Source organism: Necator americanus, chromosome II, assembly GCF_031761385.1.
Source record: "Necator americanus strain Aroian chromosome II, whole genome shotgun sequence".
In the NCBI taxonomy this organism is placed as follows: domain Eukaryota; kingdom Metazoa; phylum Nematoda; class Chromadorea; order Rhabditida; family Ancylostomatidae; genus Necator; species Necator americanus.
The window spans coordinates 20731697-20749132 of NC_087372.1; the positions used below are offsets into that span (position 1 = coordinate 20731697).

The window sequence follows — 17436 nt, forward strand, 5'->3', positions numbered from 1 at the left end:
ACACTACCGCTTGTATATACATAACATATCTGGCTCCCTCTTCCTTGCCTATTTCATCTTATAATGGTGGAACATTCCACCCATATTCGAGACGTACTCCTTTACGAGTTCGAATCTGGCCACCCCGTTACTGAAGCCCATCGAAACTTAAGTCAAGTATTCGGCACTGAAGCCCATTCTGAGCGGTCTGTGCGCGCCTGGTTCCAGCGCTTCAAAGCCGGAAACAAGAGACTCGAAGATGAGCTTCGCTCTGGTCGACCGACTGCAAAATCGTTCGATGAACTGAAGAATCTGGTGGAGCAGCATCCATATGAAGGTATGCGGTATTTTGCTGCCAGTCTTGGCTGTTCGGTGTCCACCGTGAGCAATGGACTGCGATTTCTCGGAATGGTAAAAAGCTCGGTCAGTGGCTTCCACAGAGCGATGGCAACCGCCAAAGACGCCTGGACATCTGCACTCAGCTGCTCTCCAGAAGCCGCATAATCGACTGGCTGGACACCATTGTCACTGGAGATGAAAAATGGATCATCTGCATCAACCACAGCCGCAAACGTGCGTGGTGGGCTGGCGATGAAATGCCGGATCTACAGTTTCGAACTGCTGCCGGACAACACGACGGTTACTGCCGAGGTCTACTGCGCTCAACTGCAAAGACTGGCCGACAAGATCCGCAAAGAGCACCCGAAGCTCGACAACGTTCGCCTGCTGCACGATAACGCGCGCCCTCACATCGCGAAGAAGTTCTACCGCACCCACCGTACAGCCCGGACCTGGCCCTTAGCGACTACCACCTCTTCCGATCGCATCAGCATCACCTGGAAGAGAAGCGCTACGATGGTCGTGAGCACCTCGAAAATGACCTTCGGGGTTTCTTCGCCTCCAAGTCGCCGGAGTTCTACGCCAAAGGAATCCGTGATCTAGTGAGACGTTGGCAGAAGATTGTCGACGTTGATGGAGATTATTTCGTCGAATAATAAAATGTTGTTAAAAAGTCGTGTTGTTTTGAAATTTTGCCATATTTCGGCAGATACTTTCCGAACACCATAATAAATGATATAGAGTGCAATCGATCAAACAAAGATGTCTTGCCTAAGATTCCAACCATGATCTCCCGCTCCTCTTCCAACTCAGTCGTAAGCGCAATGAGCAGCTGGAGAAGCATGTCCATCCTCACGTTTGCTTGCCCTTCCAACATCTCATGCTTGAGTTTTTTTATGGAAACTTTTGAATTCTGGAATCGGATGGTCTCCACCACAACTCGTCTGATTCTTCAGCATGCTGTTGATGAGCATACTCTGTGAGCTCACGGTGGTTCTACACGTATGAGTCTAGTAGAATCACTTCAACAAAAAAGTGAAGGCACCAATGTGACTCACTTTAATATTCTCCCTGCAGAAAGGACACAGAATAGTTGGTGCTGAATGTTCGTCCGCATGCTTGCTGGTTCTATGTCGACTAAGTCCACTCTCGCTGTCGAACACTGTGTCACAGAATATGCAGCTATGAACTGCCTTTCCAGAAGCGGCAACTCTACTCCTTTTCTGAGACTTGAATTCCACAATTTGTTCCTTCTAATATCCATGGAAGACAAAGTGATGCATTTGGAGTTCTTTGCCCTCATTTACACCACACACTGGGCATTCATTCATGGCAACACTAGAATCAAGACAATATTACTTGTGTATAAAAAGAGAAACAAAATAGTGTTAAAAATTACTTCCAAATAGCATCGATAATATAGATTGAAGTAGTAGTAGTTTGAAGAGCAGAGAATGCATTCGACTAACTTACGAACAGTCTCAGGTAGTGACCTACTTGCACGCCTTCATGACCCACTGCTAATATTTCAGATGATGGGTTATAGAGAGACCTTTTTTTAACACAACTAGGTATGAGATATATCCCGTTGTATTCAGGTTCAATAAGGGTTCGCGTGGACACCTATTTGCTTAGACACACCATTAGGACAGGTATAGTACTTGTAGTTGTTCTTATAAACCCAAAGTCACATTATTTGAGCTTCATTAATTCAACAGCGTATTAGGGAGCCATCAGGCAGGAACGACACAGCATAAATCTGGCTTACCCTCCAGAGCATCCAATGATTCGCATGATCATGTACATGCGACAACAATGGATGACAGAAGGTACAGCAAATGATATTTGGTGAAACGTGAAGAAGAAAGGCTAAAGGTGCAGAGGAAGGTGTCGAAGAAAGCATGAAGAAGAAGAGAATTATTGAAGTTATAAGTCCTCATGCGTTAGAAGACAAAATGCACATTTGAGAAGAAATCACATAATACAAATTTGTGCGGGGATGTACAGCAACACACCTAGGAGGCCTATTAAACACATAAAACAAAGAAATAATAGGAAAGACAACCGATCTTACAGATACTCAAGGCGGAAAGGACGTGGAAAAACAAGTATAGAAAGAAAGCGTAGAAAGCGACTGTGGCGCAAGTGGATGGCGTGGAATATAATGTTGTGTGTGCAACTACCCAAATTGTGCACGGACTTACGACATGATAAAATAATATTTTCTGATTTTGATTCCTATCTCTTTCATATCTTCCTCTTCTTGTCAGGTGAGTATTAGTTCTCGACATTTCTCCCGCTCATTTGTTAATTCCATTGTTTTTCTTCTTCTTTACTTTTTCTTTTCACATCTCCCGCTGTACCTTCTGTCATCTTTTGTTGTCGCATGTACATTATCATGCGAACCATTGGATGTTCTGGAGGGGAAGCTTGATGTATGCTGTGACGTTTCTGTCTGATACCTCCTTTAGGGCACTGCCGGCCTAATGAAACCTAATTGTACTAAGAAGAATTACTAGCACGATACTCTTCTTAATATTGTGCATGAGCCAATAGGTGTGTCTACGCGAACGTTTGCTGACCCCTCAATAAAACGAGTATACCTTGTGCCTAGCGGTGTTAAAAGAAGACCTCTTTATACCCCGCCATCTGGAAGAACAACATTAGGTCATGTAAGCCTGCAAGGAAGTCATTATCAGAGGTTGTTACTAACCGAGTTAGTCGAACAATTTCTTTGCTCCAACTTCCAATCCAACGTATTTCCAATCTACATAATGGATATTACTCGCAAGTAAGTTATTTTTTCTTCTTTCACTTCGTCACCTCTTTTGTGTACTAGTGGGATTGTTGTGATTCTAGTACTGCCATGAATGAATGCCCGGTCTGTGGCATGGCTAAAAATAGAATGGAGAGGCACCTTGTTGATGTCCATGGATATTCGCAAGGCCAAATTTCGGAATTCAAGGCTTAGAAGAAGAGCCGGAGAATTGCTGTATCGGGGAAGCCTATTTATAACTGCGAATTCTGTGATGCGACATTCAACAGCATCAGTGGGCTGAGCCGTCATAGAGGAACAAAACATGCCGATGAATATTCACCTCGAGTTATCATGTGTCCCATATGCAGAGAAACGGTTAAAGTGAGTTATACTAATAGTCCACAGCTTTCACGACCGTGCAATAATTGTCGTTCACATTTTTATTGATGACTACTTCTGATTCTTGCATATGTAGAATCGCCGTGAGCTCGCAGAGCATACTCATCAGCAGCATGCCAACCACGCAGACGAGTACGTGGTCGAGACCATCAACTTCCAAAGTCTGCAAGATTATCAGGTTGGAGTAGTATGAAAACTTGCATCTATATTAGACTACTTGACGTGTTTCTCTTCAAGAGCTGGAAGTTAGCCTCGAAGGGATCGGGTGTGATAAGCCGGTTCACAGCTAAGTCAGAGATTACGGAATTCGGCAGAACCACATATTTACGCTGCCACTGCTCTTTCCGCGCAGGCTCTGCCCCAGCGAAAACGAAAAAGTCTGTGGAGCATTGCACAGCGTATATGAACGTATGTGCACTATATTTTCTATCAGCAGAAAGTGATTCCTTATACTAACTGTAATAAAACCAAACAAATTCTAGGTGAGAGAGAAAACTGATGGTGTGACAGTTGAACACTGTCTATCGGACATGAAGCCCGCCCATCTCAGCTGAGACTTGATAACAATGCTGAGCAGTTTATAGTCTCGCTACTACGGGATGGTCTGACCGTCCGACAGGTTTACAAAAAAGTAAGAATGCAACTAAGAGGAGGCCTCCGTTCTCGACTGTATTTCATCACACCGCGAGATATAAGGTACATCACACCACACATACAGCTGTAGCATTTAAGAATATCGACAAAAGAAGTGCTTAGAAACATTGCCTCGAAGTGCCGAGTAGACCCTGGAAGACTCCATCATCTGGACACGGTGTCAGTTCAGAGACGAGTTGATGCCAACTTGCAATCTGATGGCATCCAGTTCTACAGGCCAGCACGAGACGCCAGCGGAGATAGATTCGTGCAGGGTAAATAACATCAAAAGAAAATTACTGCGTTGCAGCTTACAAGATACATTTAGTCGTCATAAATCCAACGCAGAAAGAGTGGCTCCGAAAGTATGAATGGGATAGAGCTCTTCCAGCTGCGTACCTCGTCTCCTATAGGTGATTTATTCTAAGCAGATTGTGGGTTCACAGTGTAATATCTTCTACAACTTTATTTGACAGGATGACTGATATAGAAGTTGGGATGATGTTTGAGCACGTGAAAAAGTTGCTCCCCTCATTTCACACGGATAACTTCATAACGGACGATACCAACACATTTTGGAATGGTTTCAGTAAAGTGTTTCTATCGTCGTGGAATAAACGGCTGTTATGCCTATGGCACGTACAGCAAGCCATGAAGAGGAATGCTAATGCGAAAGTGGTTAACGTAAGTAGCCTTCGTCTGACTCCAATTGCTTGTAGCTGGAATGGCCTGGAACTAGCTGGAAGAACTAGAATACTGCTCTTTCAGCGTGACCTGAGCGAGCCATTCCTCAGAAAAATGCGAGACATCTGTCTTGTTCGCGAAAGAAGTGTCTTCGTAACACAATACACATCAATGTTGAAGTATGTTCGTGAAAATGATGAAAGCACGCTCGCGTCATACATGGAAAACACATGGTACGTTGTCATTCAAACTGAAATATCAATCTAGCGCTGAATTCATTCACAGGAGCAATAGAGTGGACCAATGGGCAGCCTTCGGGCGGTTAGGATCTTGTGTCAGTACTTCTATGCTCTGTGAGCGTTTCCATAAAAAACTCAAGCATGAGATGTTGGAAGGGAAAGCAAACGTGAGGATAGACAGACTTCTCCAACTACTCATTGCCCTTACGACCGAGTTGGAAGAGGACCGGGAAATTATGGTTGGAATCTCAAACAAGACGTTCCTGTTCGATAAATTTCACTCTAGGATATTTAGAAGGAGAGAGGGCTGGAGGAAGGAAGGTACAGGCTCCAGCAACATCACAAGGCGCACACGTCGGCTGTCAACAAATATTGTGGGCAGCAGCAACTTGTCACTGTTGTTGGTCCTGGAACCTGGGAAGTGAAAGAGAACGGTAACTGATATCGCGTGGAAGAATACTATTGTCCATGCGACAAGGAAGTAAGGTTTTGAGAACAAACTTCAATGTTTAAAGGTTACATGTCGGTGATTGTTTCCAGTTCAACAATCATTGCCGAAGAGAAGGATGCGGTGCATGCCCTTATGCGTTTGCTTGCACCTGTCCTATGGATGTGAAAAGTGGAATAAGCTGTGTGCATGTTCATGCAACTCTGATGTACGCAACGTCAGATAAATCTAGCAGCATATTAATCTTCGTAAACTTTTGATCTGACTTTCTACGTCGCTAGGAAGCCGTTCGCAGCAAGACGCCGTTTCCTCGGTAGTTGATGGAGAAGTTGAAAACGAGCATAATGGACCGTACAGCAGCGACGGAGACGAAGAGATGATGGAAGTAGTAGTGGAAGATGATGTGGAAAACGAGTCGGTCGCAAGAAGTTCGACAGATGTAGAGGACCGCCACAAAGATATGTTCCAAAGTATGGAAATGATTCTTACAGTTAATTTACGCATATGTTTGTCATGAACCAAAAATATACGTTTAGATGTATGCATCAGCTCGTGAAAGTATGCTTAAAGTGATGAGAGAACCAACGGGAGGCACGGGAATGGAGATAGAGCAGGTGCTGCAGCAAATGGACGAACTAACCAAGAGGTTAGGCTTGTTGGCAGAGAATGTTGGAAGGAATGGAGATACTGCTCGCCTTGCTCGCCGTCATGACGTACCTTCGGTCGGCTGCCCTCAAGCGCTGACTCCGATAAGGAAACTACATAAGGTCTGAAACTAATCATATGTAAGAAGAAATTGTATAAAATATTTCTTTAGCGTGTCCATTTACGCAAAGTAGAAGAGGCTAAGCGAAAACCAATCCTGGAGATCCCAGACTGTGCGCAGGACGAGAAGGACGCGTGTGCTTTATGCCTTCGGATGCAGCCTATCACTGGTAGCACAAACCATCGAATTTGTTGGATTCAATGTCCAACATGCGAAGACTGGATGCATACAACGTGTGCCCTCGTGACGTAGCAGAGTTGCGGAGAAGTGATGTGTAGCATGACAAAAATGTAGCTCTATTTATTTAATGTGCCACTTCTGTTGATTAAAGTTAAATGTGTACAAACTGAATAAATAGGAATTATTTATGAGTATGATGTGCTAACAAAGCCTAGGCCTTGAGGCTTCCCCTCCAGAGCATCCAATGGTTCGCACGATCATATACATGCGACAACAAAGGATGGCAGAAGGTACAGCGGGAGATGTGAAAAGAAAAGTAAAGGAGAAGAAAAACAATGGAATTAACAAATGAGCGGGAGAAATGTCGAGAACTAATACTCACCTGACAAGCAGAGGAAGATATGAAAGAGATAGAAATCAAAATCAGAAAATATTATTTCATGTCGTAAGTCCGTGCGCATTTTGTGTAGTTGCACACGCAATATTATATTCCACGCCATCCACTTACGCCACAGTCGCTTTCTATAATCCATCCGTGGAAAAACCAGGAAATATTACTTTGGCTTGTCGTAAGGATTTGCGTGCACTGGGCGGACTGCACACAAAACATCGGAAACGACGCCTAATGTCCCCAGCTACGATCCGGCTTTCGGGAGGTGCCAGCATACGTGACACTTAATCTATGCTGAACAGTGGTAAGATCTGGCTTCGATTTCTTAGGATTTTTACTGATTTCCTGGCAGGAGTCTACGATACAAACCATCTACTTCAAGCTTGGTTGGTACCTCAAACTACAGTAGATGTATTGTAGTAGAGTCAAAGAGACATGAAGCACAGTGCAGTTGCGTAAGTGGTTGCACTGGAAGCAGGGCGGTGGAGCGTAGTGGTTAGGATCGAGTGAGCACCCTTGCTACCAGAGAAGCCGCTGAAACATATTGGGGGAGCAGATTTTGTTTTGGCGGCCGCGTCGCATGCAGGCCACATTAGAGCAAAGCAGCCTTGGCGCATGCTTCTATTGCTTGCTATTCACTATTGTGAGACCGCGCAAAGTTATGTTCATGTTTCATTTTCTGTCGTTTCTTCATTGTCGTTCTCATGAGTCTAGCTTCACTTTGTATACGCTATTGCTCTTTTCAAATTTATTGCTGTGTTGCTTATACTAAAGGCATGCGTTTTTTTTCTATAAACTCCCGTTGTTTTCTTTTCGTGTTTGCATTTCAGCTTCTGTGGCCTGTTCAGAATCGTTTTTTACGTGAATATAGCTTCAATTCAGATATATTACTGCTCTTAGCTCAAGTTTATTGTCACGTAGCTTATGTTTAGCAGGTATGTTTCTTCTATAAACTCCTATAACTAAACTTTCTTTTGATAGCTTAACGTTTTTATCTTCTCTCATTTCTTCAGAGTCGTTCTTAACATCTACCTATCTAGAGACGATCGGAGATAAGAATGTAAAGTTAGAAAAGAAAAAATGGAAGTTTATAGAAGAAATATACCTTTTAAATGTAGGCAACGTGGCAATAAACTTGAGTTAGGAGCAGTTATATGTCGAATTTACATAAAGAACGATTCTGAAGAGGCCACAGAAGCTGAAATGCATACAAGAAGAGAAAACAACGGGAGTTTATAGAAGAAACACATCGCCTTAATATAAGCAACGTAGCAATAAATTACAAAAGAAGCAATAGCGTATAAACAGTGAAGGTAGACTGATGAGAAGAACGACATTGAGGAAAACAGAACAAAAAGACAGAAAATGAAGTATGAACATAACCTTGCACGGCCTCGCCTCACAGTAGTAAATAGTAGAAGCCTGCGCCGAGGCTGCCCTGCTCTAATACGGCCTGTCGCGGCGCGGCCGCCAAGACAAAATCTGTGCTCCTACGAGTGCCGGTATCTGGACCATGTTTTGGGGCTTCATCGCGGCTGCGTCGCGGCGCTCCTATCTCGACTGCGCAATAGTGGGCTGGAGCGCGCAATTGTCGCATATGTAGATGAGTACGTGTATATGAGGACAAAGATAGGAGGATGTCATAGAATGTTCTAGAAGGTCACCTTGGTCGTATATAAGGGAACTGTTCCTCTTTCAGAGTGATTACTGTTCTATCTCAACTGTACGCTACAACAGACGTTGTTAGCTCTCCTCCTCTTTCTTTTCCCTTTGATGGCGGAACAATAAATGATCCGTTGCTTTTATCCCCTCTTACTTCATTTTTTGTGTAATAGTGAAACGTCTTGTCTCTTCTCTTCTTCCTCCATTTACTTCACTACATGACATTCTTCAGTCTGCTCCGCCATGCATACTTCTGCCCCTTGCAATATCTGTGGGAAAGGACCTCTTCTGCTGCGTAACCTGTACAGACATATGCGAGACGTCCACATGTGCTCTGATGAGGAAGTAAATAACGTTAAGAACGCAGTAAAGAGGGCCATTCATGCGGAAGAGTTTAATTGTGAGGACTGCGGAAGAACATTCTTCAAATACAGTGCATTCAGGAAACATAGGAAGGCATGCGAACTTGCAGATAAATGAAACTTGTGATTCACGTAGTTACCGAACATAATTTGAATTAACCTTTAGAATGTTCACCGAAGATGCTGCCACAACATCACGAGCAAGCGGAGCAGACTCTTGCATAAGCTATTCCGTCCAATGTCCAGGTTGCGACCAAACATTCTACAGCAACTCGGACTTGGCGAAGCATTGTGAGGAGAGGCACAAAGACGGATGTTCGGAGAATGAATGAGGCTGTAAATGGAGTAGTACGAAACGCTGTAAACGAAATGTAGGGAGGTGATGGAAACAAAGGGATAGGACGTACGCCGTTTGCAAGAAGGGTCGTCATGCAAACGACTGGGACAGGACCAAAACCTCCCCGTATTCAAACACAATATAAAACAGTAAGTGGAAAAATGCTACAGTAGTGGCGGAGTTCGGCTGCCCTATTAATTTCAACGCATTTCAGAGATTGACGATGAAAACGGAAAGAAATTCATAGATGACTATAGTGATCTGGAGGAAGAGGCGCGAAATATCCTGCAAACGGATCGTAAACTGCTCCAGACTTGTTTCATCTATGGTAAAAGGAATCCAAATGCGGATGATGACGATGAAGTGGTCTGGGTGAGCTGTTCAAACGATACAGTTTGTAAAGCCTGGTCGCACATCGTCTGCTGTTCTGGGGTAAGCAGCCAGTGTCCCGTTTGCAAAAATGGCCACTGGCGGCTTGAAGAAGTGTAGCGTAAGTTTAGATAAGTCTAGCTGTTTTTAGTGTGTCGTTAGTATAAGTTTAGTACTGCTCTAGTCCTTTGATTTGATTCCCTGTTTGCTGTAAAAGAGAACAATTTGTATAGATATCTATTCCATTTAGTGTAAATATAAGTATATTTTCATCCATAGTTACGGTGTAACATTTGCTATATAGTTATTTGGCTGCTTGCCACTGTAATTAGTCAGTTATAATCCACCATTGCATGGCGGGTTTCTTGTTATATCGATACTGGTCATTATTTGTGTTTCTTTTGTTGCTCACACTATTTAGTCACTTCTTATATTGATACTGGTCATTGTTCATGTTTGTTATGTGGACATTTATTTAGTGGACATCATTCTGTGAATACTTAATGGGTAATATCAATAATATCAATAATAATAATAATAATAATAATAATAATAATAATAATAATAATAATAATAATAATAATAATAATAATAATAATAATAATAATAATAATATAATAATAATAATAATAATAATAATAATAATAATAATAATAATAATAATAACAATAATAATAATAATAATAATAATAATAATAATAATAATAATAATAACAATAACAATAATAATAAACTTCGTTATCATCCCTCACTACCAACCTCTAACACCACACTTGAAGACCAGAGGTGGTACCCTCATCTACATATGCGACAATTGCGCGCTCCAGCCCCACTATTGCGCAGCCGAAATAGGAGCGCCACTGACTGCACCCACCCAGAAAACAGAAATATGAGGACATTCCGCGAGAGTGCTACTTTTGATTTAACTCCTACCTCAAGAAATATCTTCCCAATTCTTACAAGTACCCAATCCTTTCATCTATCATCGACCCCGATAAGCGTAAAAATGCTTGGGCTCAGATAGTCCTCGTTGTTATGGTTCCTCATTGCGTATATGTATCGTTCGTATTGTATCGTAGTGCGACAGAGGACGGTCTGCCCACTTCACTCAATTCCTCGCCTGAACACTTTATATCTGCACTTCCACTGAACCGCCGTTTTGTTCTGCTCAAAAGGGGAATTAAAACCCTTAGTTTCCAGCGCCATCAAACATCAAACAAGCAGTAACTGGAGAAAGTTCCTTCGAAATCCTAACTGAATGATGCATCTTCGATCATCCTGCATCTTTGTCCGGCTTCTCTCCATCTTTTTCCCGAAAGATTGTCACTTTCGAGTAGAATTTACTCCTTAGTTTTCCTTCATAACGCAGATATCTTATGTGGTTTCCGTTTGTCAGCTAGACCTATGCGAAGTAATACAGTGGGGACAGCGTCTATCAAATAATTAACATAAATAGGCCGCTTGGCCGCTTTTTTAGCGACGCCCGCAGACATTCATTGATTCTGATTTGTCAATGCCATGACAACTCATCACTTACAGCTTCTTCTAATGATTAAAAATGCGTAAGGACCAGAAGAGTCCATTATTATCTGGTCAACACGGGGTTAGGGAGAGTCATAAGTCCCATACGAAATATCTGCGTATTTCTTTACAAAAGAAACGTTTTGCCACATCTGGAATACACCACGCCAGTGTGGAATCCATTCTTGAAGAAAGATATCAAGAAATTACAAAAAGTCCAGCAAATTCTTACTATGCTGCTCTATTATAGATGCTTTGCCGATCTGGATTACACTGAAACACTCCCTTCCTATGAAATTCGACTTAGCATGATGAATTAAAATTTTGAGCTACAGACAAGTGGTCAATGATTTAGTTTTCGGTTTTCTTATCTTACGAATGCAAGTTAAGCCAAATGCTAGCAAGTACTAGATTTTCCGACCAACAAGCGGAAGAACAGGTAACTTCAATTTGCACTACTCTGAACTCAGACAAAAAATCTTCTCAACTGTGCTCAACTCCTTTTTTTATAGAGTTGCACGTTGGATTAATTTACTTCCTGCTAAGGTTATGTCTAGCCCAAACTCGAAGATATTCAAAAATAGGCTATCCGAATTGAAAGTCCTTATTCTAGGTATGAACGATGCCTGATGTCCACTGTTTCGGAAATTACGAGCAAATTCTTCACTAACAGCAACCACAAAGAACATTGGTCGATTCGACTCTCTAACTCACAGATTTACTTACTATATGGCCAGTCCACGCATACTTCCAACATGCGAAACCTGATTGGCTCAATGAAAATCATTCACTAACAACGATACCAAAGTGGTTATATCTCTTTTTCTTTCTGAACTGCTCCCTTATATTACCTCCTCTCTCACTCTAATTATCCTACTCATATCACTTCCATACCTTCCGTTAGTCTGGTCTAAACTGCCCTATGTCCAAATTGTGGCGGTTGATCGTTTAAGGATTACGAAAGTTAGTGAACCCTCTTACTTAATATCCCCCACCAAACATAAGAGGACACTTTACTTTCTGGAGTAGAAGAACGACAAATCTGAATTGTTTTTTCGGCCACAAAAAAAGGACAGCGCCAGGTTCCACTACAATGAATTATTTCCCGATTTTTTGCAAAGCATTCCAACTCAATCAAATATGTTTTCTTCTCTTTTTCTTTTCATTGGTGCACCATAGGTGTATATACGAACAAATGAATGAATTAAGCGATAATTAACACTCGCCCGTTGAAAAAAGTAAGTGCAGCGGATCTTGATGAAATACCAATAGGACCTATCGATTTCCTACAAGGAAATTTAAAGAACTCTATTTCAAACACGCAATTACAGTGCGGTAACGGCGATACGTCATATGATCCACAGTTGCTTCAGACTGTTGCGCAAGCACAAGAAGCGTTAATGTCTTCGGAAACGATCGCTGCAGTATTTTGGGAGCGGTGGAACAAAGAATATCCCACATATTTGAAAGATAACCGAAGAGTTCTACTGCAACAGCCGCGGCATGCGAAAAACACACCGGAAGCTGGAGAAATTATACTTGTTGAGCAAGAATTTCTTCCTAGTAGCAATTGGATGTACGCCCCGGAGTACTGGAAACATCAAATGCAGATGATCTTGTAAGATCAGCGAAACTTCTTACGCCAAGCAAAAGAGTTACCCAAAGCCCATTAAACAAGCTATATCCGTCAGAAATACGTGGTATGGTGGAAGACGCCTTCCAAAACTTGTAAAAGTCTGCATTAGTGAGCGTTAGATACAACAGCAAGAAAGAGTAGATTCAAGAGAATTACCTTCCTGTAGAATTCGTCTAACTAGATAATCGAGAACACGTGCTTTAATGGTTATCCAAGCATCTGAAAAAAGTCTTGAGCTTAATGGTTATCCAAGCATTTGAAAAAAGTCTTGAGCGACCTTCTAGTTTTTCAAATAAAGAAGTATCAATATATTTACTGATGGCTATGTTATCACTATCAATTATATGTCCAGTGACAGCGCATGAGAACAACTCAATAAAGTGCAACGAAGGGAGAGTAGAAATAATGCTTCCTTCATCAAGATTTGAGCTCTGCATCAACACAATGTGCAGAATTATGTCTAACGTATAAAAATGGCATATATTTGAATTTAAAAAATTATCATTAGATGGAAGTAGCACGATTACGTTGTGATCTGAAAGTGAGAGCTCAGTGGTCTTCTCGACCATGCAGTGCGAACCGCCAGACTTTTGCGAGGAATCGGCCTCGCTAATGAGCAAAGACCTTACAAGTAATCCTCACTGTTGGCCACTTGGAGCCACAACCACTTTAACAGTGTATTCAATCAATAGCATCACGTTGATCATATGATTAATTAAGTGCACACGAAATGTAAAAAGGAAAGAAACTTCGAATTCCGCATCCGAAGATGAAACAGTTTCAATGAAAACATTCAATCCACATCCAATCAATACACTGTCCATTTTGTTGATTTGTCACACTCTTGGCACTAACAAGCAAGGTAATTACTTGTCAGCATGGATATATGCGCCATAGTGTAGAGGTAGTGTGCGAAAATCGCGGAAACTGCACTTACAACTACAGTGAGGAAGTTCTATTCAATAGAATCTTTGTATTCAAATTAATCATACTAACAAAACTATCGGACTTATAAAGATACGTTCGAGACCAATGAAACCGTCCTGTTCCAAAGTTTCATTATTCTTCACTACAGAGACGAAACTCAAGACCTACCACACAACAAGATGCTCGCAAATGGGCTCTTGCACTCAATCTAAGTGCAGTAGAAGTGGAATGGCAACCAGTAATTCAAATTGATGTTGATTTCATACTTTATAATAGAGGAAAGCTGAAATCTTTTACTTTACAACCTTATGTCAAACAAAAGTATGATGGATTGTCATTGACAATTCATAATTTCTTTGCAAAAACCTCACTCTCCATTGATGGACAAAAGATTCGCTGTGACAACAACGGAGGCTATGATGCTACCAGATTATTATCAACTTCCCGCTGAATGCGAGTCAGAAACATCTGCTCTCGATGCCTCTGTGAACTGCACAAATTGCATGACCTGTTCATGCGAAAACATGAAACACGTCAAATATGTCAGTGTTCACATGATGCAAAAAAACAAAAAAACAAAACATGAAACACGTCAAATATGTCAGTGTTCACATGATGCACTCCAAAGTTTGAGGAAAGAAGTGTCAAATGTAATGCCCATACACACTCCGTTCACAGAAATCTTCAGTGAAACCAGAGAAATCTATGCGCTCTTCAAGGAAGGAGAGATTGCTATCCTTCCTTGGAGAGATCATAGATTCAATTTGCTTATTGGCGGCACGGAGTACATAATCAATCAAACATGTGAGATCTCGGTTCGTGTGGTCAAAGCACTCTTTGCTATCTTCGCTACAGCTGTAGCGAAGGCGCAAGAATTGATTTCCTTTGCAAGTCATCAATAAACTCGTGGGAATAATACAGTGTGAGAAGAATGTCACCTTTGATCTAGAAGGAACACTTGTACCATCCAAGAAGCAAGAGAAATGTGTTCTCGCAAGCGCAGTGCAAGAACTGGATGCAGAGAATTCATTTCCTAGTTTTGATCTACCTCATCTAAATCCACTAATAGATACCATAAAAATGAGCTGACATATAGTCCTTACGGCATGCGCTACGTTGGCCGTAGCCACTGGGTTGACGTACTTATTCGGACCCAAATTGGTCTTCCTGGTAGCCAAAATAACGCTGTCGCTAACAGTCAGCGCAATATAAGATCACTACGTGGATAATTTGCAAATACAGGCAATAATCCAACTCGATTCATACATCATAACAAGCACATAAAAAATAAAACTCAAAAAGAGCATCCACCCCAGTAGTAAACCTGCCCCGCCGAAGGCCGCATATTTGAAAAATAAAATGCGGCAGCTTCTAATGGAGTTCAACTATGGCAACGACGCTGACGCCGCCGCCAACACCAACAAGCGACAAAGGAACGACGCCGCCACCGCCGACGCCAACAAGCCGCAAAGGAACGACGCCGCCACCGCCGACGCCAACAAGCCGCAAAGGAACGACACCGCCGCCGACTCCAGCAAACTGTAATGGAGAGAAGCCAGTTTGAAACCCATCATTCGGTGATATCTGCTTTAACATTATTTTACACACACAATATTTCTAAATGTGTGGCCCGGAGTGTCCTGATACTTGGATCAGGACCCCAACTGTGTATAGTTATTCTATAGTTCTGTGCACAGTGTTGTATAACTTATGCCTTGCGCAAACACTCGGCATTGTAGAGACCCATTGTAGATATTTCTGGCGGTCATCTTATCAAGATGGCCGCCCACAATGGGTATTGCTGTTTTCTGTGGCTGCTAGTGCTCACGCACATTCATTCGTCAATAATCATCATTATTACTTCCACCGAACCACCTCTACTCCGAGGCACTATCCTTATCGCCCTACTAATAGTGCATAAAGAAGAAATCATACAATTCCTTCGCACCAACACATATAGTCGGGTCAAAACGACATGAAGCACGTACGCAACTGCGTACGCTGCTTCTCTCGAGGCGCTTCGGTGGAGCGGAGTGAAACCCTTGCTGGCACCACCCATCGCTGCAGTTTGCGACAGTCCCAACTCGGTTGCAACTGGTGCCTCAACCGCGATGTTTCGAACGTGTACGCAATTGCACTGCAACTACACTCGTGATTCATGTCGTTTTGACCCGACTATATATAGTGAGAGCTTACACACAGAAGGCGGAGACGGGAGTAGTCGGCTGAAATCGAGTAGGAGAGATAGTGGCGACATGGATCAGTGTTCTTCGATGGTCGGATCAGAATGAAGATCAGAGCTGAAACCCGGTACAATTGTGTATGACCCTATTCATCTCTGCAGTTCAATTATAGCAAGCGAGGGCCGTGCCTCGATCGCAACCGGTAGTTCCATCGTCTCACTCCGAGCGTAGCGGCTTACGCAGATGCACCAGGCATCTGGTTGATTTGACCCAACTAAAACATATGCCTTGTGAGCATTAACATGTGCTCTTTTTTCGGCGGGCATTTGTTAGGTGTTGCTCTTCATGGAAGTCGTGTTTGCTGCAATTCTTGTAACTACTACTTTCCATTCTTAGTGCAGACGTTCCGCATTGGAAGACGACTATAGATGCGATTTTTGGAGCCGGTGCTCTGAACCTTTTCACTTTTGGACGATTGGCGAATGGACCCCCTTCACTTGAAGTGCAGTCTATGAGCTAAACTTATTTCACCTGAGTAAGATCCAACTTCTCCCTTTTGCACCTACGAAAATGACTGAATTGTAACAGCAAAGCAGTAACCTTCAAGGATAGGATCTTGAACGAAAGATATCCCGTTGCAGTTGCTGTTATTTCGTATAACTTGCTACAAAAAGATGGAGCCCAATCCATTTTAACTTGTTATTACTTATTGTGTTGCCTCATCTAAATTTCAGATCAAATCCTGACTAATGATTTTGAGTAGACCTGGCCGAATGACTACTGAATCAATGGTGCGTACGAGGCACTGAAAGAAGCAGCAGCACATGCATTTCCTAATCTAAAGAAAGTGGCAGAAGACCACAGGTGAATACATTTTGTAATCCTACTGCATACATTTTATTTTATATTTCACATATGATATTTCTATTTTTACTATTTTTGAACATTACTTCATGTACATTATATTTTCTTTATTTTCTATTAAGAGGTAGGAGTTTTTAGACAACGGTGCAAATATTCCTGCGTGGATGTAAATGCGGAAGGGAACCATTTTAAAGACTGTATATCTTAGAGTAATGCACAACAACAAACATATATTTGTTCATGGATTTGAAGTTTCTGACCTATATGCTAAATTTCTATTGTAGTAGCATCAGACAACATTTGACTCATCAGTGCAGCCAAAATATTCAATAGCACCCGGATTCTCCCCCTTTATTTCTTTTTCCTTTGTGAATTATATAGTCAGGTCAAAACAACATGAAATTCGGTGCAGTTGCGTAAACATCTGCGCTTGAAGCGGTGCAGTGCAGCGTAACTGGTATGGAGCGTGGACCCTTGCCGGGATTATTCGTTGCTGCAATTCGCGATGGTTCCGCTCTCTCCACCAGGATGGACGGAAAGCTGGGGCCAGTACTGTTTTCAAGGCAGTGGTGCGAAAAACGAGGATATTTAGGGAATGCGCGCTGAGGACAATTCGGCATTTAACTACTCAACGAAATGCCACTAGCTGATCTGATCTGAAGACCTCATCTGAAAGAAGACGGGATCTGCACCTCTTCTCGTCCAAATGATCACGAAGAGTTTCTACTCAAACCTTTTTCGTTAGTCAGCTACTGTGTG

At 42.2% G+C, this 17436-nt stretch overlaps 8 protein-coding genes across 11 annotated transcripts in view; 6 read left to right on the plus strand and 2 right to left on the minus strand.

The window, feature by feature from the left end:
* Positions 1 to 63: 63 nt before the first annotated feature.
* RB195_018745 (uncharacterized protein) lies at positions 64 to 716 on the plus strand (the record flags this gene model as incomplete). Of its 2 annotated transcripts, none has more annotated exons than XM_064186317.1 (2): positions 64 to 402; positions 462 to 716. In XM_064186317.1, 2 exons carry the CDS (start codon positions 64 to 66, stop codon positions 714 to 716), a joined length of 594 nt encoding a protein of 197 aa, XP_064042197.1. The 2 variants fall into 2 exon arrangements, with proteins under 2 accessions (XP_064042197.1, XP_064042198.1); XM_064186316.1 differs by having other exon boundaries at positions 64 to 360; positions 420 to 716.
* A 3396-nt stretch (positions 717 to 4112) lies between these two features.
* On the plus strand, positions 4113 to 6777 carry RB195_018746 (uncharacterized protein; the record flags this gene model as incomplete). 2 transcript variants are annotated; one of them, XM_064186319.1, is made up of 11 exons in its annotated part: positions 4113 to 4171; positions 4232 to 4383; positions 4437 to 4521; positions 4699 to 4792; positions 4877 to 5025; positions 5078 to 5270; positions 5327 to 5465; positions 5761 to 5949; positions 6029 to 6246; positions 6297 to 6414; positions 6641 to 6777. In XM_064186319.1, 11 exons carry the CDS (start codon positions 4113 to 4115, stop codon positions 6775 to 6777), a joined length of 1533 nt encoding a protein of 510 aa, XP_064042199.1. The 2 variants fall into 2 exon arrangements, with proteins under 2 accessions (XP_064042199.1, XP_064042200.1); XM_064186318.1 differs by lacking the exon at positions 6641 to 6777 and having other exon boundaries at positions 4585 to 4792; positions 5761 to 5918; positions 6016 to 6246; positions 6297 to 6497.
* Positions 6778 to 8721: 1944 nt separating this feature from the next.
* On the plus strand, positions 8722 to 9172 carry RB195_018747 (uncharacterized protein; the record flags this gene model as incomplete). 2 transcript variants are annotated; one of them, XM_064186320.1, is made up of 2 exons in its annotated part: positions 8722 to 8934; positions 9007 to 9135. In XM_064186320.1, 2 exons carry the CDS (start codon positions 8722 to 8724, stop codon positions 9133 to 9135), a joined length of 342 nt encoding a protein of 113 aa, XP_064042201.1. The 2 variants fall into 2 exon arrangements, with proteins under 2 accessions (XP_064042201.1, XP_064042202.1); XM_064186321.1 differs by having other exon boundaries at positions 8861 to 8934; positions 9007 to 9172.
* A 330-nt stretch (positions 9173 to 9502) lies between these two features.
* On the plus strand, positions 9503 to 11861 carry RB195_018748 (uncharacterized protein; the record flags this gene model as incomplete). The annotated part of the gene is made up of 2 exons (XM_064186322.1): positions 9503 to 9549; positions 11681 to 11861. The coding sequence occupies 2 exons, from the start codon at positions 9503 to 9505 to the stop codon at positions 11859 to 11861; spliced, it is 228 nt and encodes a 75-aa protein (XP_064042203.1).
* On the minus strand, positions 10022 to 10291 carry RB195_018749 (uncharacterized protein; the record flags this gene model as incomplete). The annotated part of the gene is made up of 1 exon (XM_064186323.1): positions 10022 to 10291. The coding sequence occupies one exon, from the start codon at positions 10289 to 10291 to the stop codon at positions 10022 to 10024; it is 270 nt and encodes an 89-aa protein (XP_064042204.1).
* Positions 11862 to 12627: 766 nt separating the features above from the next.
* RB195_018750 (uncharacterized protein) overlaps positions 12628 to 17436 on the minus strand; it is a gene marked incomplete at both ends in the record, with an annotated part of 55827 nt that continues 51018 nt past the window's right edge. Inside the window, 2 exons of the mRNA XM_064186324.1 lie at positions 12628 to 12803; positions 12860 to 12922. Coding sequence (XP_064042205.1) covers positions 12628 to 12803; positions 12860 to 12922 — 239 coding nt within the window. The remainder of the gene's footprint in view (positions 12804 to 12859; positions 12923 to 17436) is intronic.
* Positions 14011 to 14532, plus strand: RB195_018751 (uncharacterized protein; the record flags this gene model as incomplete). The annotated part of the gene is made up of 1 exon (XM_064186328.1): positions 14011 to 14532. One exon carries the CDS (start codon positions 14011 to 14013, stop codon positions 14530 to 14532), a length of 522 nt encoding a protein of 173 aa, XP_064042206.1.
* RB195_018752 (uncharacterized protein) lies at positions 15018 to 16333 on the plus strand (the record flags this gene model as incomplete). Its single annotated transcript, XM_064186329.1, has 2 exons — positions 15018 to 15171; positions 16215 to 16333. 2 exons carry the CDS (start codon positions 15018 to 15020, stop codon positions 16331 to 16333), a joined length of 273 nt encoding a protein of 90 aa, XP_064042207.1.